At 38.2% G+C, this 21,599-nt stretch overlaps 1 protein-coding gene across 2 annotated transcripts; it reads right to left on the bottom strand.

The window, feature by feature from the left end:
* Positions 1-1,950: 1,950 nt before the first annotated feature.
* Positions 1,951-20,316, bottom strand: mtmr10 (myotubularin related protein 10). 2 transcript variants are annotated; one of them, XM_004543093.4, is made up of 16 exons: positions 19,744-20,316; positions 18,259-18,319; positions 14,945-15,081; positions 14,381-14,453; positions 12,993-13,135; positions 10,957-11,050; positions 10,683-10,827; positions 9,300-9,387; positions 8,978-9,066; positions 8,627-8,757; positions 6,823-6,892; positions 6,474-6,544; positions 6,123-6,295; positions 5,840-6,010; positions 5,213-5,392; positions 1,951-4,819 (listed from the first exon to the last, which is right to left on the bottom strand). In XM_004543093.4, the coding sequence occupies exons 1-16, from the start codon at positions 19,798-19,800 to the stop codon at positions 4,205-4,207; spliced, it is 2,298 nt and encodes a 765-aa protein (XP_004543150.1). In that variant the 5' UTR covers positions 19,801-20,316; the 3' UTR covers positions 1,951-4,204. The 2 variants fall into 2 exon arrangements, with proteins under 2 accessions (XP_004543150.1, XP_004543151.1); XM_004543094.4 differs by having other exon boundaries at positions 1,951-4,816.
* Between the last annotated feature and the right edge of the window lie 1,283 nt (positions 20,317-21,599).

The following is a 21,599-nucleotide window of genomic DNA, read 5'->3' as shown; positions in this document are numbered from 1 at the left end:
AAAAGAGCAAATTCTCTGAACTGACAAACAGCGAACATGGAGGTTCTGAAAACCAGAAAGTGTTGCCTTGTTGATAATCCACCTTTGAGTTAAACAAAAGGCATGTGACTGTAGAGTAAAAATATGCAGGTGTGTCCACATTGGCTGGAAACATCTGAAAGGTGCCAGCCCCAGCACAAGGCCTTTACAGACTCTAAGAAGAAATATGTTTTTCAGACATTTCTTCAAAGGTAAAGCTCACACGCAAGCGGTGATATTTCCAGTTCCCTTACATTGCACACAGCTGACTTACCGTGGCATCTGTCAGTGAGATGATACAGTGGAGCAGAACTCTTGTTGATGCTGGTAGTTATACCAGTGTTTTTACTTCTATGAACTGAAAGAATGTATGCTCTATAAAAGCAAGCAAATTTGTATTTTCAAAAAAAGAAACTTTGTAACACACTAGCCTAAGCTCATCTTAGAAGTTTGTGTAATGTTTCAACAATCAGCCGACAGCCTGTAACAATGAAATCAGTAACAACAGTGCTACTTCAGGGCCCCTTTGATCCTGCACATCATGCAAAACTGACAACAATGTTGACTTTTTTTTGCTTCTTATCCTGCAAATTTTGTTTTTTTAGTAGTCAATGAGGGTATCTCATAAGATCCATTGGTTATCCATTGTTTTGGTTTTGTAGTGTGGTTGACTGATGTCCATCTAAAAGCAATTCTCATTACTCTGCAATCATCTAAAAGGTTCCAAGGCATGCATTTGGGATTTGTTTTCCAAGCTTTTTCCAAATTAACTTCAGTGGTCTCCTTTAGATAAAAAAATAAGGCTCAGAATCATCAGTCAAACCAGCTATTCGCCAGGTTATACTTCTATCAACAAGTTTGGTTTTGCAGATATTCTCTAAGAAATTCCATGATGATTATAAGTTCTCTGACTATCTCCTACCACAACTCCGGGTCCAGACAACATTACTGAACAAAAAAACCCATCTGAGAAAAGTTCTGGAGCTGCGTAACAGCAGCATTAGTGACACTAAACTAACCACTACTGCACCTCACCTGTTGTAATCAGCAATTTTATTCTGAGCCACTGTCAAAGGGCACTCTGGGTAATCAGAGTTATGCTCTTGCAGGAAAACCTCAGCCAAGATTAAAGAGAGACACTTAAGCTGAAGTGCAGCCTCCTTAAAAGGCTTGGTCTCAATCTCAGATATAGTTTCTCCTTTTGTATTCCAGCTGTGCCATTTCACACACTAGTTTCATTGTTATGGAAGTACACAAAAATGTAATGCCTCCATGTCAACATGCTATTAAGTGTAGTGTAATTAGTGCTACATAAAATAATGTTATTTGACAACCTAATGTGTTTGACCTCTGCTATCTGTTGATCAACAGTTGATCAACAATGTATTATGAATGAATGATGAATTTTTATGAATTATGTCTATTTTTATGCTTAAGGACAACAGATGGAAATTAGCCCTTGGCTATAATCTGGTATGTTTACATTCATGTAATTTTTTTTTTTTTACATTTATGTTCATTAACATGCACTGTCCTAAATAAATAAATAAATAAATAAATAAAATAAACAAATAATGTTAAAAGGGTTTATAACAAATCTATGAATGTATCCTACTAAGATAAAGTCTTTAAAATCCATGTATAACTAATGACACCATACCGAGGATGGTAAATGCGCTGGCTCTTAGGCAGCTCTTTTTTATTCTACTTGAGGACTCAAAGTTTTTGTGTCCATTGGTAACCAGCAGGTGTTTGTTGGGGGGGGGGGGGGGGGGGGGGGGGGAATGGTTTGTTTTCCTCATTTTGCATTAATGGATTTTTTCCCCATGAATATCAACTTGGTAATTTTCATGCCACAACAAATACTTTCAAATTAGCTGTGATAAAGACATATTATTGTCATGAACATGTCATAGAAAAGCCAGAACACAGTTTCATTTGCAAACTTATGTAATGATTGGTTACTAGTACATATTTGAGCTGTATTTTCTGTTATGAAAAAAAAAAAAGCTTCAGTGCAGTACCTCCAAATTTAACTAAATTTACACAATTGGTACAAATCAACAGGTTTTAGAAAACTAAGATAAGCCGACAGATTTAGAACAAAGTTACAAAAATGGTCAATCTTCCCAAAAAACAAACAAACAAACAAAAAAAAAAGGCACAGAGGACGTCCAGCAGCTGCTCCATCCCTCTTAGAGAACATTTGCATATCTGAATAAATACATCTGCTGTTAATCGATATCAAACGGTGCCACAGAAGAAGCACGGTCATCATACACTTACAGCAGAGTGCAACATTGTGAATTAGTGGAAAAATAACACAGCATATAAATATCTCTTCATAAAATATAGAGACTAAATCAAGGATAAAAGTTATTTAGTACCATTAATCAAAAATATTAATTGGAAATTTTCAAGCATATACAATATTTATAATATTTGCCAAAAATTATATTTAACAAATCTATCCTATATACTGAGTAAACTGTGCAATTAATAGCAGTTGGGAGAGCAGTTTTGCACTCACATTATACACTACAGAAACACCTGAACTAGTTATTGCAGAATAAAACCCTCATATCACTGGAAACTGATCAATCCAGCATCGCAGGACCACTGCGAATGACAAAGGGTTTGACAATAAACGGCATTTTAACATTTTAAAGAGGAATTACACAGTGATCTTTTACTGATGCCATTGATGATGACATTTTCCCCAAACTTGCCAAGACAGCACACAGTTGCACAAAGAACAGCGGGGCATGTTTAGCACTACATCTTCAGTTCTTGTTTTCGAATGCTGCCATTAGTCTCTGCAGAGTAAATGTATCAAGAGAAATGAGGAAGGATACAGTATGCTGAACAGTGTGTGCAGTTCATGCTTTTAAACTTTTCATTCTCTACAACTGAACCCTGCAAAGTCAAAATTACAGGCACATGCATTTATGAGGCTTTGCAGTAACCAGATGACTTCTTGCTAATGTGCTGCCCTGAAACTGTGTCATGCTCTCTGAATGCTTGGACTCCGTGCCTGATATCTGATTCATCATTTACCAAACTAGGGACTGGATTGAGTCATAGCATCTGTCCATCCCTTTACTTTGAAGAAAGAAAAAAAAAAATTACCATTCAGCTACTATTATTCTGAAGAATTTCTCCTTGGTGCCTTACCAGAAGGCCTCTAAGTTTAATAAAGCTGCTTCGTAAGAAAAGAGGAAATATCTACCACAGATTGAAGTCCTCACAGCTCCATTTCCCCGCAGACTAAAAATACAGGTCCTTATTGCTGCTTCAAAAAAAAAATAAAAAATAGAGTTAATCTACAGTTAGACCCTGAAATCACACCATTTGCTACCAATCGCAAAAACCCGAAAACAAAAACAACCCTTAAAATATGGGCACTTGTAGCAAACAGCAGTAAGTTTGTGCAAGAGGAAAAACAAAACAAAAAAACCATTACATTCAACCAAGGCAGATCTTTTTCTGACGCATAATACATGTTAGCAGTATTATTTTCTGTTCCTCTTTCTGAAATATAAATTAAAAAAAAATAATCTTCAATTAAATCTCCATGAAGGCACAAGCAACTTGACTACTTGGAAGTCAGTGTTCAGTGAAAAGCATCATTGCTGCTGCAACACTAAATGGGCAATTTTTCTTTAAAGTTCATATAACATTACTCCATTTCAGTGAGACGTCTTATTGACCAATAAGAATTCAAAGAAATAACAATTTAACTCATAGCACTATCACAAATATACCTCATTCCATTATTGCTTTAAAACATACAGTAAATCAGCGGTAAATGTCAGAAAAGGTGTATTAAAAAGCACTCTTTAAGTAGATGGATGACAAAAAATAAAAATACATCCATCTTAAAAGTTATGATCTTTCACAGTCATACAAGAGCTCATGGTAAGGCCAATAATGATGTGCTTACAAGACTGAATTCCTCAACTGTATTTTTCAGTGCTACAGACATTACTCTAGAAATTACCTCAGATTTGGATGCAGCATCAATGGCGCAAGTTCTAGCTTATAAATAATTCAGTATAAGTCCAAAATGGCATATATTTCTAATTCTAAGTTTAGTTCTTGGTATTTAAGAAAGAGGTAAGAGAAAATAAGATGATTAGTTGTTAGAAAAACCTGTACTAGGCTCAAAAAAGTGAGTCCTACGTCCTCAGACGGTGTCATTAGCAAGAGTCTCTGTTGAGAGCCAGATCCTTGCACCATTCAGAAATTTGCTAATGGGAGTCCCTTGGACAGTGCGGCGGGAAAGGTTGCCCGTTGGGGTGAAAGGAAAGGAAGATGTAAGGCATTCTGGAGGTGTAGAGGGGTCATCAGGAGAACTGGCTTGAAAATACATCCTCCGTTGGTCTGTAGGGTTTCCACCTGAGCTGGTGAGTGGTGTGTTGCCTGGACTGGTTCCCTTATATTGCCTGAGTTGGCTCTGCAGTATCTCAATTTCATCAACCAGCTGGGAGAGCTTGTGGTAGGTGGTGACTGGGCCTCCTTTGGAGATGCAGGCTTCAGGAACCCAACGGAGAAAGAAGAGCTTCCAAAAAGCCATATGAGAGGGCATGAGCAAGGGAATCAGCAGGCCCTGCAGGTCAGCGGGTCGAGAGAACCAGTCCTTGAAGAAGCGCTCAGATGGACTTAAGTCTTTCACTGGTGTCAGCTCAGACTTCAACTCGTTAGCTAGAGAGCTTCGTCGGGTCAGGGACTCCTCCCCACCCTTTACCCCATTACGCAGATTTGTGGGCGTCCCTCGTAATGTGGAACTGTAGGCTTTCTGCTACAAAAAGAGGAAACACTGAGAATTAGACTATTTTGACTCTCTCTGTGACAGGCTGTACTGCAAAGACTCTAAAAATGACAATTTAAAATGTATATTTTCTGTTTAATAATCCACCTTCTGTACATTTACTACAGATATTTCAGAGGACAAAGGTGACTCGATACAAATTTACCTACATGTCCTTTGACTTCTATAAATAAGAGATAAGTGGAAGAGAGACTACTGTATTTGCATTCTTTGAGTTCTGTGAAACTTTCCCTTCAAATGACAGGAATTCTGTAATTACAATCTGACTGTCAGAAAAGAAGGAGGGAGGGAGGGAGGGAGGGAGGGAGGGAGGGAGAGAGAGAGAGAAAACTGAAAACTGGTGAACCTCAGTGCTTTGCGTACCTTGCGTTTGAAGGTTTTCACTTCACCGTTCTGAACACAGGCAGCTCCTTTGCCTACATACATGGGGTTGTTAAAGAGGGTTTGATCTTTAGTTGAGAACTGCTGTGACCACTCCCAAACTGGAGGGAAATACACAACCTGGTCTTCTCCTTGAGGGATGGCTTTGTGCTTGGCAAAGTCCTGCAGAGTAAAGACAATGTTACCCTGTGACTCTGTACGTAATAAGAACTACTATACTCTATAAAAAGCAGCTTCCAAAGCGGAACAGTTTCAATACATGAAAGTAAGAAGGAGAAAAAAGAAAAGAAAGGTCCACAACTTGCTTTTGTCTTGACCACAAGTTAAATGTTATCCTCTCTTTTTGTTGTACTCTTTCCTGTCAATTATCTGGCACGCACAGAAGGAAATTACAGTCTGAAGCATTCAGTGACACATCCTCAAGTTATGCTTTCCTTCTTTTCTATTCATTTCCAATTCATTATTCCTCTTCATTTATTTATTTTTTCCACAGACAGACCTCTCTCACAAACATACACACAGTTGCATTTACTGCTCATTATGGCATTTCCACTGATGATTACATTTATCCAGATCAAGTGCATACATAAACATTAATCTATCCCTCACCATCAAGTGCTGGGCACGCTGCTTGGATGAACTGAACAGGAAAGTACTGAACAGTGGGATCCACATGCTGTCACTCAGTACTGTCAGATAGGTCTCTGTGAACTCAAATGCTGCTGGGTACTGGTTCATAATCTGCCACACGCAGTCCAGGAACAACAGGAACAGTGGGGACTTTACCCATAAAACAAACAAACAAAAAAAAAAAAAACAGATGCAGGAAGCAGGGGTGTCAAGTCACATCTCTTGAATAGTTGGATTAATTTAAATTACATTAATCAAGTACCTCCTCTTTGTCATTTTTCTTCAAGTGGTTGCATCTGTCCAAGAAGCGATGGCCAGCCATCACCCACTCCTTCTGCACCAAACTCTGAAAGCCAATGAGGCTGCGATAGCGAGGGTCCAACATGAGCTGCATCAATGCGGATACTACACAGTTTAGGTCTCGGTCTTCCTCTTCTGTGCAGGTGCAGAACAAAGGAGTAATAAGTCACAGACTCTTATGTGGCACTGATACATTAAATGCATATTATTGTACATTTTAAGAAAAACTTAGCTGTAATATAATAAATGATCGAAAAACATAACTCCACATGCAGGAGTGAAGGCTACAAAATAAGGCTCAAAAAGAGTTTACCTTGAAGAATGACAGAGGAATTCCCTCCCTCTAAGTGATAGACCATCTCAGCAGAGTGTTTTAAAAAGGCCCTTTGGTCACAAAAGAAACAAACATGTTAACTGCATTGATATTTATTGTCAACCGTTATCATACCTTTAGTCTTTTCTGCATCTAAATAATCCTGTGCAAACATGAAAGTGTAAAGAAATCATTTTAAAAAGCACCTTTTAATCCTATATTCTAGATTTAACTGTGACTCTACAAACATGCAGCCTTATGGCGCACTTTAAATTTGTCCCTTTAAAATTTTATATGACCCTCTTGAGTTTACAATGCACAGTCATGCACTGTCAGCTTGTTTACATACCTGACATATTCAAGCCATCGAGAGTTTTCAATGGTTGAAAGCCACCTCTCCTCAGACTCCTCAAACGGATCTGCACAATAAAAAACATTAGTACGTTTATATGTATAAAACTGTACACGCCAATGCCATTAAGTCTCCTGCATTTTTTCAGCAGAGCATTGAATTACACTGCTTTTACAGTGGGGCAAAAAAGTATTTAGTCAGTCACCGATTGTGCAAGTTCCCCCACCTAAAATGATGACAGAGGTCAGTAATTTGCACCAGAGGTACACTTCAACTGTGAGAGACAGAATGTGAAAAAAAAAATCCATGAATCCACATGGTAGGATTTGTAAAGAATTTATTCGTAAATCAGGGTGGAAAATAAGTATTTGGTCAATAACAAAAATACAACTCAATACTTTGTAACATAACCTTTGTTGGCAATAACAGAGGTCAAACGTTTACTATAGGTCTTTACCAGGTTTGCACACACAGTAGCTGGTATTTTGGCCCATTCCTCCATGCAGATCTTCTCGAGAGCAGTGATGTTTTGGGGCTGTCGCCGAGCAACACGGACTTTCAACTCCCGCCACAGATTTTCTATGGGGTTGAGGTCTGGAGACTGGCTAGGCCACTCCAGGACTTTCAAATGCTTCTTACGGAGCCACTCCTTTGTTGCCCGGGCGGTGTGTTTTGGATCATTGTCATGTTGGAAGACCCAGCCTCGTTTCATCTTCAAAGTTCTCACTGATGGAAGGAGGTTTTGGCTCAAAATCTCACGATACATGGCCCCATTCATTCTGTCCTTAACACGGATCAGTCGTCCTGTCCCCTTGGCAGAAAAACAGCCCCATAGCATGATGTTTCCACCCCCATGCTTCACAGTAGGTATGGTGTTCTTGGGATGCAACTCAGTATTCTTCTTCCTCCAAACACGACGAGTTGAGTTTATACCAAAAAGTTCTACTTTGGTTTCATCTGACCACATGACAGTCTCCCAATCCTCTGCTGTATCATCCATGTGCTCTCTGGCAAACTTCAGACGGGCCTGGACATGCACTGGCTTCAGCAGCGGAACACGTCTGGCACTGCGGGATTTGATTCCCTGCCGTTGTAGTGCGTTACTGATGGTGACCTTTGTTACTTTGGTCCCAGCTCTCTGCAGGTCATTCACCAGGTCCCCCCGTGTGGTTCTGGGATCTTTGCTCACCGTTCTCATGATCATTTTGACCCCACGGGATGAGATCTTGCGTGGAGCCCCAGATCGAGGGAGATTATCAGTGGTCTTGTATGTCTTTCATTTTCTGATGATTGCTCCCACAGTTGATTTGTTCACACCAAGCTGCTTGCCTATTGTAGATTCACTCTTCCCAGTCTGGTGCAGGTCTACAATACTTTTCCTGGTGTCCTTCGAAAGCTCTTTGGTCTTGGCCATGGCGGAGTTTGGAGTCTGACTGTTTGAGGCTGTGGACAGGTGTCTTTTATACAGATGATGAGTTCAAACAGGTGCCATTCATACAGGTAACGAGTGGGGGACAGAAAAGCTTCTTACAGAAGACGTTACAGGTCTGTGAGAGCCGGAGATTTTCCTTGTTTGAGGTGACCAAATACTTATTTTCCACCCTGATTTACGAATAAATTCTTTACAAATCCTACCATGTGGATTCATGGATTTTTTTTTCACATTCTGTCTCTCACAGTTGAAGTGTACCTCTGGTGCAAATTACTGACCTCTGTCATCATTTTAAGTGGGGGAACTTGCACAATCGGTGGCTGACTAAATACTTTTTTGCCCCACTGTATAAGCTGCAGTGGAGCTCACCTAGGATACATATCTGCCTCAGTTTAACAAATGCGCTCTGGATGTCCAGGATAGAAGGCAGACTCTTGTCCAGATCCGATCTAAACGGTTCATTGCGCTGTGGGTGGCTTTTTGTGATAGCGGCAAAGATTCTACAACACAACACCACAGACAGTGATGACAAGATGCACACTTGACTAATGTAAACAATTTAAATATCAAAAACCTGAGCAGAAACTGAATGTTCAGACTTGTATTTCCTTCTCCTAAAGTAGCACTTTCTTAATGGACTGAGAGCTGAAAATCTGCTAGAGTTATTAAAAAAAAAAAAAAATCATTTTCAATTTAGGTTCTGAATCTGAATAGTCTTACTTCTGCTCAGTCTTCTTTAGCTGTAATGGATCAGTTAAGCTGGCCATCCGGACAAGAGCACTCCCATTGGAGTGACTCCAGCACCACATCTGCAAAAAACAGACATTAATTAAACAGTCACTGATCAGCAACAAAGTAATAGTGAGGCTCTGATCAGTTAAATTAAACAATAAGTGGGATAACTCCATTGGTGGGCCTGCGCTTTGTCTGAAAAAAAACACTGCAGGTTAAATAATGACCTAAATGGAAATTATATTTGGAAGCATAACGTTTATTGGAGACTTCCGATAAACGTGCGCTCTGTTAGAGTGTAGATGCTCACAGGGATGCGACGATCAGTGAATGATGATGCATACTGCATCAGATCTTGATCTGTCAGAGATGACGGGACTACAATGTGCTCTGGAAGACTAGAAAAGAAAAAAGAAAAAAAAAAAAAAGAGAGAGAGAGACTGGTGTTAACACATGAAACAAACACAAGACTTCATTTAAAGCGGATTAAGTAAATAACAACTAAGACACTAACCCAAAACAGAGTGAAAAAATAATAATAATAAAAGGTATAAGTGGTTAACAAATTTATTAGACCACCATCTAATAAAGGTATATGGCACAGATGCCCTAAATTAATAGTATTGGAAAAAAACAACATCTCAAAATATTTGTTTATGTTTCTAATCAACCGATATGTGCAAGCCCTTTTATTAAAATCATATTTTTAATGTTAAACTACAATTATTGTTATATACTTGAATTATGTCATTTACAGTTTTATAAAGAAGCAGAAAAAGGTGAAGCACTTTTTAGATGACAAATTACAATTATTTACCCATATTTCTGAAAAGAAAAATTAGTTTTAGTGGTTGAATATTACACTTGATGACTCTGCAGAGAAGTCCAGCGTGCTGGCTTAAATCTGGGTATAAAAATGGGACTTCAGTCTGTCAATTGCCAAATAAACAACAATGTCATTCTTACTTTTAAATAAATTATTTTTCTTGGTTTTATGACAGGTGGTCTATTAAATTTCTCAAGTAGTATAGTATAAATGTGAAAGCTTGTAAGGACTGGAACTGTTTTGCTATCGCTTTGGATTATTTCAGGCCCATGTTGTGTGTTTGTCTTGGTGAATAATTGATCCTCTGTAATGAACACCAGGGGGCGACTCCTTTGGTTAAAAGACTAGATTTTATAATAGTTGACTGAAAACAGAATTTGGCTCCCTTCCTCTGTGATCTTGAAAACTTTCTTGACAACTCAATGGCTAGTCTCCAGTTATACTGAATAAAACATGAAGTTCATTTTGAAAAATCACAGAGTCAAAAGGGAGGATTTTCCAGTCTCAGGAAATGTAAACTAAGTTTTTAGCAAGTGCAAGTCAGAGCCACTCCTTTGTCGTCATGTCCTATTACAAAACTACCAAGATGACAACAGTGAAGACGCTCTTCTCCAGGCTTACTAAAGGGCAATATCACTCTGGCTACGACCATATACTGTCTATGCTTTGAAACCATCTCTGGCGATAATGCTGCTGAACTGAGATGAATAGACTGTTTTGTCAAAACCAGACTGACATGTTAGTTTTTGTTTTTCTTGTCAGGTACCTCAATATAGTGTGGAAAAGGCACATTATGTCACATGTCATCAAAAAAATGATTTTAAAAGAAGTTTGTAACAAGTAGGACTGAATGCATGAAATAAAAACCTTGAGGAGACGGTATAACTCTGGTTGATGGAGCACACTCTCCACTCTGAAGCATTCGTTCTCTTGATTTCCCGATCCCAATCAGAGGAACGGTCAAAAATGGGGGTCTGTAATCCTCTCGGGGTGGAACCATTGACTCGTTCCTCTGAGAGAAAAACAAAACAAAAAACATATACACTTATTTATACATGGAATTAAAACATTTATCACTTTCAAATAATATGGCAGGTCTTTTACAAACAGTGAAAGAACTATAGCAATCCACAGGCGTTACCTTTAGATTCATGGTATCGCCGTCCTTGATACTCAAAGCCAAACAGCAGTTGAAGATCAGCTGGATGAGAGTAGTGGGCAATAGCCAGGCAAACCTATAATTAAAAAAGAGAACTACTAAGTACTATGGGATATGCAGTACAAAAGAAGTAGAAGTGAGAGGTATAATAAATATTGTCAAGGCAGATTAGGTTTCATCATAACTTCCCAGTCCAGGTTTATCCAAGTGCTAACATTAACTCAGAGGCATGTTTTTTTAAATAATAGCAACACAAGCAGTCAACCCTGGGGTAGAAAATGTCTAACACACATTCTAGTGCTCTGAGTTCAGAGCTGAATCTCTGTGAGGCTCAACTTTAGTCATACAAAGCAAGTCATTCAGAGCTAAAGCTGTGAATGATACTAGAGGGCACAGAACAAGTGCGTGCGTCTGTCCTCGTGTGTGTGTGTGTGTGCGGATACAAAGGCTGCTCCACACTCTGTAATTTCCTATGGCAAAATGGGCCATTATAGGCTGGCATAATTCCATATGTCAGAAAAAGAACCGAGTCCTGTTTTACGCTGTAATTACATACATGGTGTCCATAAATAAGCTCACAAGGAGTGCAGGAGGGGAGACATTTTTAATTTTAGTGCTCTATACATAATCAACCTTAAACAGAACATGTATATTTCCACAACTGTGCTTCTGGGCCTACTTGGTGCCTACCAAACTGTAGCTCTACTAAATGAGCTGGGCATCAATAATGAACCATCTGTTCTCTGTGCAGGAGATGAGTCAGAGTTACACTGCCAGTCGTTCCTACAATCAGGATCAAATTCTGCTTCCTCTGCTTTGACTGAGTATTGTTCTCAGGGTCCTTTCGTATTGTACCTTCAGCAAATATGCTAATTGAGAAGTTCCTATTCTAACGGAGGCTGACAAAGAAACACAGAAAACCTGGTCTAATATAAATATTGCTGTCACAGAGGATGTGGTCATAACTTGAAACTCAATGTGGGTATGTAGTCAGTATGGGAAAGAAAACGTTTGGTCAACAATAACCAACGTTTAAATCGAAGACTAGAAAACCAAAAGGTTATTTCTAAATAGTTATTCAGATACAAGGCATACATTTATAGGCTTGATTAAAGAATGATTAAAGAACTATGATTAAAGATTAAAGGCTATGATTAAAGAACAACTGTTTAAATCTGACACCTACATTAATGTGACAAGTCAAAGTTTTACTTGCAGTAAACTTTGGTGAAAATGGTGAATGTGGGAAATGAGGTAGCCATTGCTCATTTTCTTAATGCTGCTACCGTCACTACCAACATATCACTGATATGATGCACAGTTGTTCAGTATTATCATAGTTTAATAGTAGTTTCAATATCCTGTTTGGTTACTGTATACAACTTATTAGCACTTCAAATATCCACCCACAATTTCCTGTTTGCTCTGAGAAAATAAATACTAAGAGTGTCTCATTAGGTACCCTGTTCAAATGCTTATTAACTCTTTAAATGTTTAACCATGTTACAATTGCCAAAATTCCCAAGATCCCCATGTCCATCACTCTTCATGAAAATAATACTGGGGGGGGGGTGTCTAAAATCCTTTCAAACAAAACCTGGTACCTGGTCCAATGAGTCTCTGTGACAGATAGTACAATCAGAATTTTTTTTTTTTTTTTTTAAATATGTGTGATTCAACCCTGCATTGTATGAACAATCCCAGTTGAGGGTAGGGGTGTAATGATGAGGGAGACATTTCTCTTGACACCATTCAGGCCCCACAGCATCAACCAAGCTTCATTTAGATGCCACATCCTAGCCAAGTCCTAATGTTGACCACGATGTACCCACAATAAAACATGCCCTTTCTGCAGACAAAAGGCCCACGTAGTCCCCAGACCTCAATCCACTATATCAAACTTTTGGGTCACATGTCAGTGTGGGGTCTAAACTAGCATTATGTACCCAGTAAAGTCTCCTAAACAGCTTAAATGGGCATTCTGACTCAAAGCATGCAGATGTTTCGGTTTCACTGACCTTTCTGGCACTTTCAGGTCCAGCTTCTTCAAAACAGAACCGTATCATGCGCAAGTCTTTGCAGTACAGTATGAGCTCAGTGGGGTTGAACTTCAGCTTCTGGTTGGAGCCCAATACTTTCTTCTTTCCCTTTGTATCATTCACTGAAAGGAATAAACACAAAACTTAAAAAGAAAACAAATTTTTGATGACTGAATTTCCAAAAATTTACTATTCTGTGGAGTGTACTGCTAATGAAGGACACCACTTGATACTTGGTAAACTTTGGCCCCATTCTCTCCTGTCTCTGTTGCTGCCTCTTTGATTTAATTAATTGTTATGGAGTTCTACTGTGCTTATTTCACTAGATTCTTATGAAGAACCTAACAAACATGGTTAAAACAATTTAGCCTGATTAGCTGGGCATGCTAACTTTAGTTGGATTCTAATAGTACTCATTCTCCTATAATACAACAGCACCATGTAAGCCGTTTGAACTACTTTCCTCAGCAACCTAACTTATTAAAGTCACTACTTTATATTGCCGCATGATGACACTGATGGCATAATGACAAGAGGAACAGGGTCGAGCAAATCACAATGATTTGACACAATATTCAGATTAAATAATGACAAAAGACCAGATTTCATTAAATATATGCATCTCTTTCTTTTTAACTGCTCAGATTTGTATTTTATTCAGATATTTTTATTTGGCTGCCCTGTGGGTAGTGCTGGGACGCTGTGTTGTTGTACCATCGGTGCTGCTGACAGCATTTTGTCACATCTATCACAGTGCATGTCTGCAGTTAATTTTATACCAGTATTTGATTTTATAAGTGAACCAGCATTAAGGTCTTATTTTATTCCCGATGCCCTTATATTTGCTCTTGTCCCACAGTGATAGTGTCCTTAGATGCCGAGGTCATACAGCTCAAAAACAAGCTGGGTAAAACAAACCCTCATAACACAATAAACCTTGTTCTGGACAGACACCCTCACAGTGTCAGCAATGGACTGCAGTGAGATATATAAACAAAGCTAATCCTAAGCTGGGTAGCATTGTTGCTAAACACTGCATTAGCCATGAGATCATTTGCTATCAGATCACTGACCAGGAAAAAGGGAATGACACTAGGTGCTCCTATACAATGAGTGGGCAAAGCTTCTGTGTTTGTGACCACACAGTTGCCAAATGCACAAAATGATGGCCTAACATCATTAATAAATTTCACATTCTGTGCTCTAATGGGATTTCAAGACATTTCATTTGGGCTCAAGGAATTCCAAGAATATTTTCCTCACAAACATTAAGAAAAGAAATGAAAAAAAAAAAAGAAAAAAAAAAAAGAATATCAAAGCTTTTCCTTAAAATTCTTTCCCTAAAATTTGGAATTGTAATGAGATACCTGTTACTACTTGCTCCAGACAGGTCAGGGGGATGTCATGCTCTCCGAGCAGCAGGTGGGACAACGTGGACTTCTGTAGTGAAAGGAGAAAAACAAAAAAGTAGGTTTGATGTGTTGCAGAAAATGTATTAGCCCCCAAAACTAACTGAAAACGGTCTTAAAAGGCTGTTTGATATATTGAGTTAACTTTCCCAGACTAAGCAATGATCCAGTTCCATTTTCTTATCAAGTCGCCAATCTGCCACATAGGTGGAAATGACGTCTGTTCTCTCACTTCTTGTGCGATATCACTGACAATGTAGAGCAGGAAAGTACACGAGTTTTCCTTCCTCTTTGAAAGAAGGCTGTAAAGTAACAGTATTCAATCTATTCTGCAGCATGGTGCTGGCGATACTAACATATATCACATCCAAATATATAATTGAAATTTGCCCCCCCCCCCCTTAAAAAACAAAAAACAAAAGACAAACGAACATTAGGTACTCTTAAGAACCTCAAAAATGAATTTTCACACTATTTTTCCTCTAAATAGCTTAACTGCTACTAAGAAATCCACTCAAATACCTGCTTTGGTGAAGTGTCCTGAGGAATGAAGGACACCTTAAAGTTGGTACATATCAGCTTCCCCCAAAGGCCTTCTTGGTTGTTTTCAGTGCTGATACATTTCCTCACAAAGTTCACCTCATTAACTACTATCTCACCTAGTGACAAATAAATGAGCAAAAAGACCAGTGTAAATCCAAAGGTTATTGCTGCAATTCAAAGAAACAAGTAGAAAACAAAAATTGGAAACTCAAAGGAAGTCCAAAAAACAGCTTGTGTATTTCCACTATACTGACATCAATTTAGAAAGGTATCATGTTGCAATACAGCATCAAACTGTTTTATTTATGCTTTATATTTACATACATTCATAAACAGTAAATTCTGACAGAATACTTTTCTGGACAAAATGCATACTCCATAATTGCATATACCATCTCTTGAACTTATAATTATACATGCAGACCTTGCTTAAAATTTTAATTACACAATCATTTTCTATGCTTCTTATACTGGGAAAGATTAACACTGCAAAAAAAATTTCCACACAACCTTTAAGTTAAATTATGAATGGCCATCAGAGGAGGACAAAGGAAAGCAAAGAAGCCTGAATACTTAAGCTGACCTAGATAAATTAGAGAAGAGGGAAAATGAAACAATCATATCACAAGTCAAACAATGCTGACTTTGAAGTATACGCAGACACAGGTGAGTCATAAAAACATGGACTTTAATCAAGACGAGTACCTGAAAACTCTATTCACAGCCGTACTCATGTGATATATTGTAAATTATAAACAATATCCAGAGAGTGCATTTTCTTTTGCCTGTGCGTGCATGATAGCTCTTGTATAAATAAAAATCATTACAATTTCTTGCAGCTACTTTCCCCATCTACTGCTACTTGATATGTTAAGATGGATGGTGAAGCAGTAGCTCAGATCTGGGTTTTGCTGACAGTGCAGAAGGAAAATAGTCACAGCTTGCAAAGTACACCAATGCATGCTGATACACATCAATTAAAAATAATCCCACAAACTTTACCGCAAACTAATAAGTAGACAGCAGTAATGCTATAATAATGCTATTAACTTCTTACTAAGTAAAGACTTTAATAAAGTATCTGCGTTTTTACAAGTCTTTGCATGCTTTAACAATGATGTCACATCAGATTTAAAAAGCAAGTCCACCCAGTCTAACAAGGTTAATTGTACTTCATAATACTGGAAGGAAGAGTACAAGAAAGAAATACTTAACATTATTATGCTTTATGAGAAACTAACGTTTTAGATCAGGGTTAGACCCAATGACTGATGGAACTCGAGTTAACTCAGGCCCTCCACCGCTGGATTTTGGAGGGGCAAATGTCTTCATACTCAAAAGGATGTCTCCATCGTTTCAATTTTCTTTACGTTTTTACAAACGATGATTAAAAAAAAAAACAAAAAACAAAAAACACAGCAAGCATTGGGGTACTTTCCTTAGAAAGTACATTAGTTGAGCCAACAAGATACTGAGATCACTCTTGCATATCTGATCACGTTTCTCATGTATGACTGCAAAAGGATGTGCTTCTAAAGCAAACACTAAACAATTTAAAAAGCTGGCGCTAAAAGCCAATTCTCTCCACACACCTCTTAAATGTCTGCAAAAAACAAGTGAGACGGTAACCCTCAGTTCTCCCATATCTAAATGGGTCAGCGTTTTTCATACACCATTTACATGAGCAATGCAGACTTTGTACCTTCACGTGAATCCGGCTATAAAAGGTTGGTCTGCAAATTTTAAAAAGATGAGAACTGTTACAGAGGGTGGAGTTCTTTAGAGGCGAATTCAAAGCCCTGCCTCAGAGGAGTCAACTGAGAATGCACAGTTAAAAATAGGGAAGCTAATCATGTAACCTGTTAGTCTGTCTTGCTCACAATTCAAAAAGGGAAATAACCAACAGCCTTCAGGCAATACCACACTTACCTCCTAACTAGTACATCAGGTTAGTTAAATCTGTCATCTTACTTGTGACCTAAATTAGCCTACACTTTATTAAACTACAATTTTACATGTCACATGACTGAAAATGAAAAACAGTAGCTCTGAAGAACTTCATTAAAAAAAAAACAAAACAGTAAAACTTGCAACCAAAATTAGGCTCAGTTTACAGTATATTATACAAAGAGCATGACAAGCCATTTCCACAAGGCTCACAAGCTCCCAGATAATACTGAAACTACTAAACTAAAGGCTTTCCTGCTGTTTCAGTTAATGATACAACTACAGTCTGCCATTGTAATGATAATATTTGCATCAGTAGGCACATCTTGAACGGTTGAGATTCCTAAGCTGAATCCACTTTAGCTTCTAAGTTTAAAGGCTGTTGTTTCCTGTTAACAAAAAAATGTTGACAGAGGACAAAACACCATTCGGGTGACGTTTATAAATAGTTATGAAGAGGAATTTCTGCCAGAGCACCTGCTGCAGTGCAGTTGACTAGATGTTATGATACAATCGTATCGCCTATCAACCACGTGCCAAAAGGCTAAAATGATCCACTTGTGATAAAAACAAGAACAAGCACAGTAAGACTTCATTAAAACTTTCATTGCACATGTAGTATGTCATCTTGTTTCCTAGCAACCAGGTTGCAAGTTTAGGACATTTCTACAACGCCTTCCCTTTTCAGACCCAGAAGAGGGGCAGTCTTTTATATACAGTCTATGTGCAAAAAAAAAAACTGCCTGGAGCCATTACCAGTAAGTCAGTCTGCGGTGGGCATTGTACAAACTTTAATAGTCAAGTATTGAGACTTTGACACTAGATAGCCGTCTAAGGAAATGCACCACCGACCCTGTGTTGCAAATAGTTTACTAGAATAAAACAAAAAATAAAAAGCAGAAACATTCATTCTAGTTCTCCATTTCATGAACCTTATGCTCAGTTCTCACAGACACCCAAGGTATCAATTTGTACTGTGAACTGAAATAGAATAGCTGCTTTTGATAAAATGTCTCTTTCATCTGCATCTATTGAAACAAAACCATTCATTTTTCATTCATTTTGGACCAACTATTTCACATTTCTGAAGTCACTAAGAAAAATAATCAGGCATAACTATTAGATAATTCTGCCTGCTCTCTGCTTAAAGCAGTAAACCTCTGTAACCAAGCACAAAACGTTTTAGTTAATGAAAAACTGCTCATTCACAGATTATACACAGCACACAACTCATGAATGCAAAATATGAGACACCGTGTAAACATGAAAACTAACTTCTCTGTGATCAAACAAATTTTAGTGACAACTATTCTAATGCAGAAAAAAAAAAAAAAAAAAAAACTTACCTGAAAGCAACTTTGCCTCCAACTTTTTAAGAGGTTTTTCAACTGTATTCTTCACATCAGTCTGGAGACAGACACACACATACACCACATCTTAGTTAGTCATTTACCAGCTCTACAGTTAATTAGTTAATAAACAATTAAAATTATGCATCTTTACACTGTAAGAGAGTAAAACCTGCCGGTCAAATGTGTTATTACAATGTCCGAACCCCGCAAATCATAGTTTAAATTAATCTGTGCTCTCCTAGCATTCAAGCTGAACATCCTGTTGCTGTTTTGGCAAATTACTGTTGCATAAACACCATCAGCATGCCCCAGGTAACAATACCATTGCCTAATTTTTGCTGCTTACAAAATTAGGTACCAAGCATGTACAGCTGTCAGCAAATGCTTATTAAAAACTTTCCTGTGATGCTGTGACAGTCTGTTAGTATCGGGACGGCTGTGTGCTTAAAGTAAAACTCTACTCTTTGAGATTGAGTAAATGGATGTGAGGTTAAAACACTAAGTTTCAGCTGCAGGAATTACTTTTACACGTTGGGCTAAAATTTCTACATGTTACTGCTTATACTCATATTATACACAGTTATGGTTTTATTTTAAAACTAACATTTGGTGATCCCTGCGCTTAAATGCTTGACAAAGCAAAATTTAAAAAGTTTTTTTTTAAAAAAATGATCAAAACCTTACTTTAAAAAACAAAACAAAAAAAAAACAAAAACACACACCCCACAACAACAACAACTCAGTACAACTTGATGAAGAACTGCCATCCTGCTGAAGTTTTATTGTTAAGTGCATCACTTCTAGCCTCACCCAAAATGTGAAATGCCCAGTTTTAAATAATCAAGATACACAAAAACACTATCATCACCAGCTCGGTAATCAAAAGAGCACAGCCATCCTTATTATGTACTTGAAAACAGCGACTTTTTTTTAAGTCACACAGATACAAAACACTTTAAAACCCTTGTACAATGTTTGTGTTGGCCTTTCTCAGACAAGCACTGGTTTTATTTGGGTTGCTCCGCCAGCGACTGTAAGCAAACACTTACCCTGTCTAGAGCTGCATACACCTGTAGGCAAAACATGAGACGCCCAACCGCTGGGTAATTATTTCTCTTTTTCAAAATGGTGGCACATTAGCTGTATGTTTGTTAAAGGTTTCATTTCTCGAATTTATACGAGAAATGGGTGGGGGGCTTTTTTTCCTTTGCTTGTGGCACCTTGTGACTTTTCACTTGACATATATAACCGTAAAGCAAAAGCAATGTGGTGAAGTGCTTCCCTATTTTATGGTACGATGGTGCTGCAGAAAGAAGATACCTCCGCTGGCATGGATGCTTAATGTGCAATTCATGTGTTACTTATCTGACAATGCGCAAACACGAAGAACAGCAAGTTAACAAAGTGTTAATCAACCCAGGCAATTACTGCGCTAACCAAAATATGCTGTACCATTATCGATCATGAGCCCGTACATACCTGAGCAGGAGGGAGATAACACTTGAAGGTCGGTTTCGTGACTTTGGCAGGAAACATTGTTTATGTAATTTACGTTCCCAAACGGACGCCTGGCAAACGATATCCTGCTGCCAGTAATATTAAAAATAATATAATAAAAACTATCCAAGGGAAAATCTTGGAGAAAGTTTCTAGGTCAGCCCTTAGCTGAGCAAATCCAAGATATCCGTGTGTAAAACATTCATTGAGACACTGTGGGCAAGCGACGGCAGTCCTTCATTTTGTGAAGTAGTCAAGTAGCAGATGAGGCTGGCTGGCAGAACAAAGTTGACAGAAGTTGACGCTGAGACGTCGGCGTTAGCTCGGTGTTAGCTAGCTAGCTTAAAGTACTATATCAAGTTTATAAATATCGCTCCCATGCACAGAAAAAAAAACTAAGGGAAAAAAAAGATAAGACGCACTGGCTGCGTGTCTACATTTTCTTTACACCTGTTACAGTTTTAGTTAACCTTACCGACTTCCTCAAAGTCTAACTAATTCAGCCAAACGCAGTACCTGACGCTGTAAAGGATTTAACGGCCATGTTTATACAGAGCAGAGGTCCCGCCCTGCTTCCGGGCTCCACTCCACTCCGAGATCGTCTTTCATTAAAGTTTCCGAAAAGCTGGAAGGCGACAGGAAGGTACTCTGGCTTTATCCTCTGCTAAATGGATATTTGCTACTGTGTGCGATAGTAAACACGTATAAACCTGTCATGTTAAAGTTTTAAACAACAATTATTTTTGCGTTCATCAAGTGCACCACTTATGGACTACAACTCCCATGAGACACAGAGAGAACTTAGGCGACCGACCGTGCCCTAGTTTTTCCTCTTTGTTTTTTTCAACGCAACTGCTTAACTTTATTTAGCATGATACTCAAAGCTTATAACAGAAATGCATTCATAGCACTTTTATTATGTCATTTAGATTATTAATTGTAGTGGCAATTCCTTTACTTTTGAATGATCAAACGTCCCACAACTTAAAGTCCACAAGCCACTGCTGCACTGAGGTAATATTTCGTACGCAGGCAAAAGAAGTCCATTGTCCAAACCTTTTAGTTGAGAGTTTTGGTTTTGGTTTATTTATCCATTTGGCAAGCAATAACAAGATCCTTCCTACTGCTTCTCCTGCTCTGGTAAAAAACCATAGGCCCACCCCAAATGCATGCTGGTCCTATACCAGTCTCTTTATTTATAGAAACAAAATGGCCCTACAGCTCTTACTGACTAATTTAACAAAATAACAACAAACAAAACAAATCATTTAAAACAAAATATTAACCAACAAATAAACCCCAAAATATAAATAAACTAACAAACTTTAACTAATTTCAAAATAATAAAAAATAAAGAACAAATAGCTCCAACACTCCGGCCCCTAATTGTGCATACTATCACAATTACTTTAAAGTCCCAAAAGGAGGAGCTATTCCCTTAAACAAATCCTTAATTTTCATTGATGATTTTCTTCACGATGAGGCTTCCAGTAGCAAAATAAGTTTTGTCACTGGCCTTTCCAAAACACTGGTCCTTGTTTGTAGTCTCACAGAACGCACCAAGCCTTTTGCATCCTGGTTTACATTTAAGACTTTCGCCATCATCATCCATGATCCTCTTGGAGCTGTAGCGTCTGCAATTAAAACAACATCTCCAGGTATAAGACATCTTTTAGTCCTCATCCATTTTTGTCTTTCTTGCATCAAAGGTAGGTACTCAGAAAGCCATCTCTTCCAGAACAACTCTGCCATGTACTGTACCTGTTTCCACCTTTTCCTGACATGCAAATCACTTGGATGAAACAGTCCTGGTGGAAAAACTGGTTTATTTTTCAGCA

Source organism: Maylandia zebra, linkage group LG1 (genome assembly GCF_041146795.1).
Source record: "Maylandia zebra isolate NMK-2024a linkage group LG1, Mzebra_GT3a, whole genome shotgun sequence".
Taxonomy (NCBI): Eukaryota; Metazoa; Chordata; class Actinopteri; order Cichliformes; family Cichlidae; genus Maylandia; species Maylandia zebra.
The sequence above is the reverse complement of the archived record's forward strand: the minus strand, read 5'-3'. Positions and strand labels throughout refer to the sequence as shown.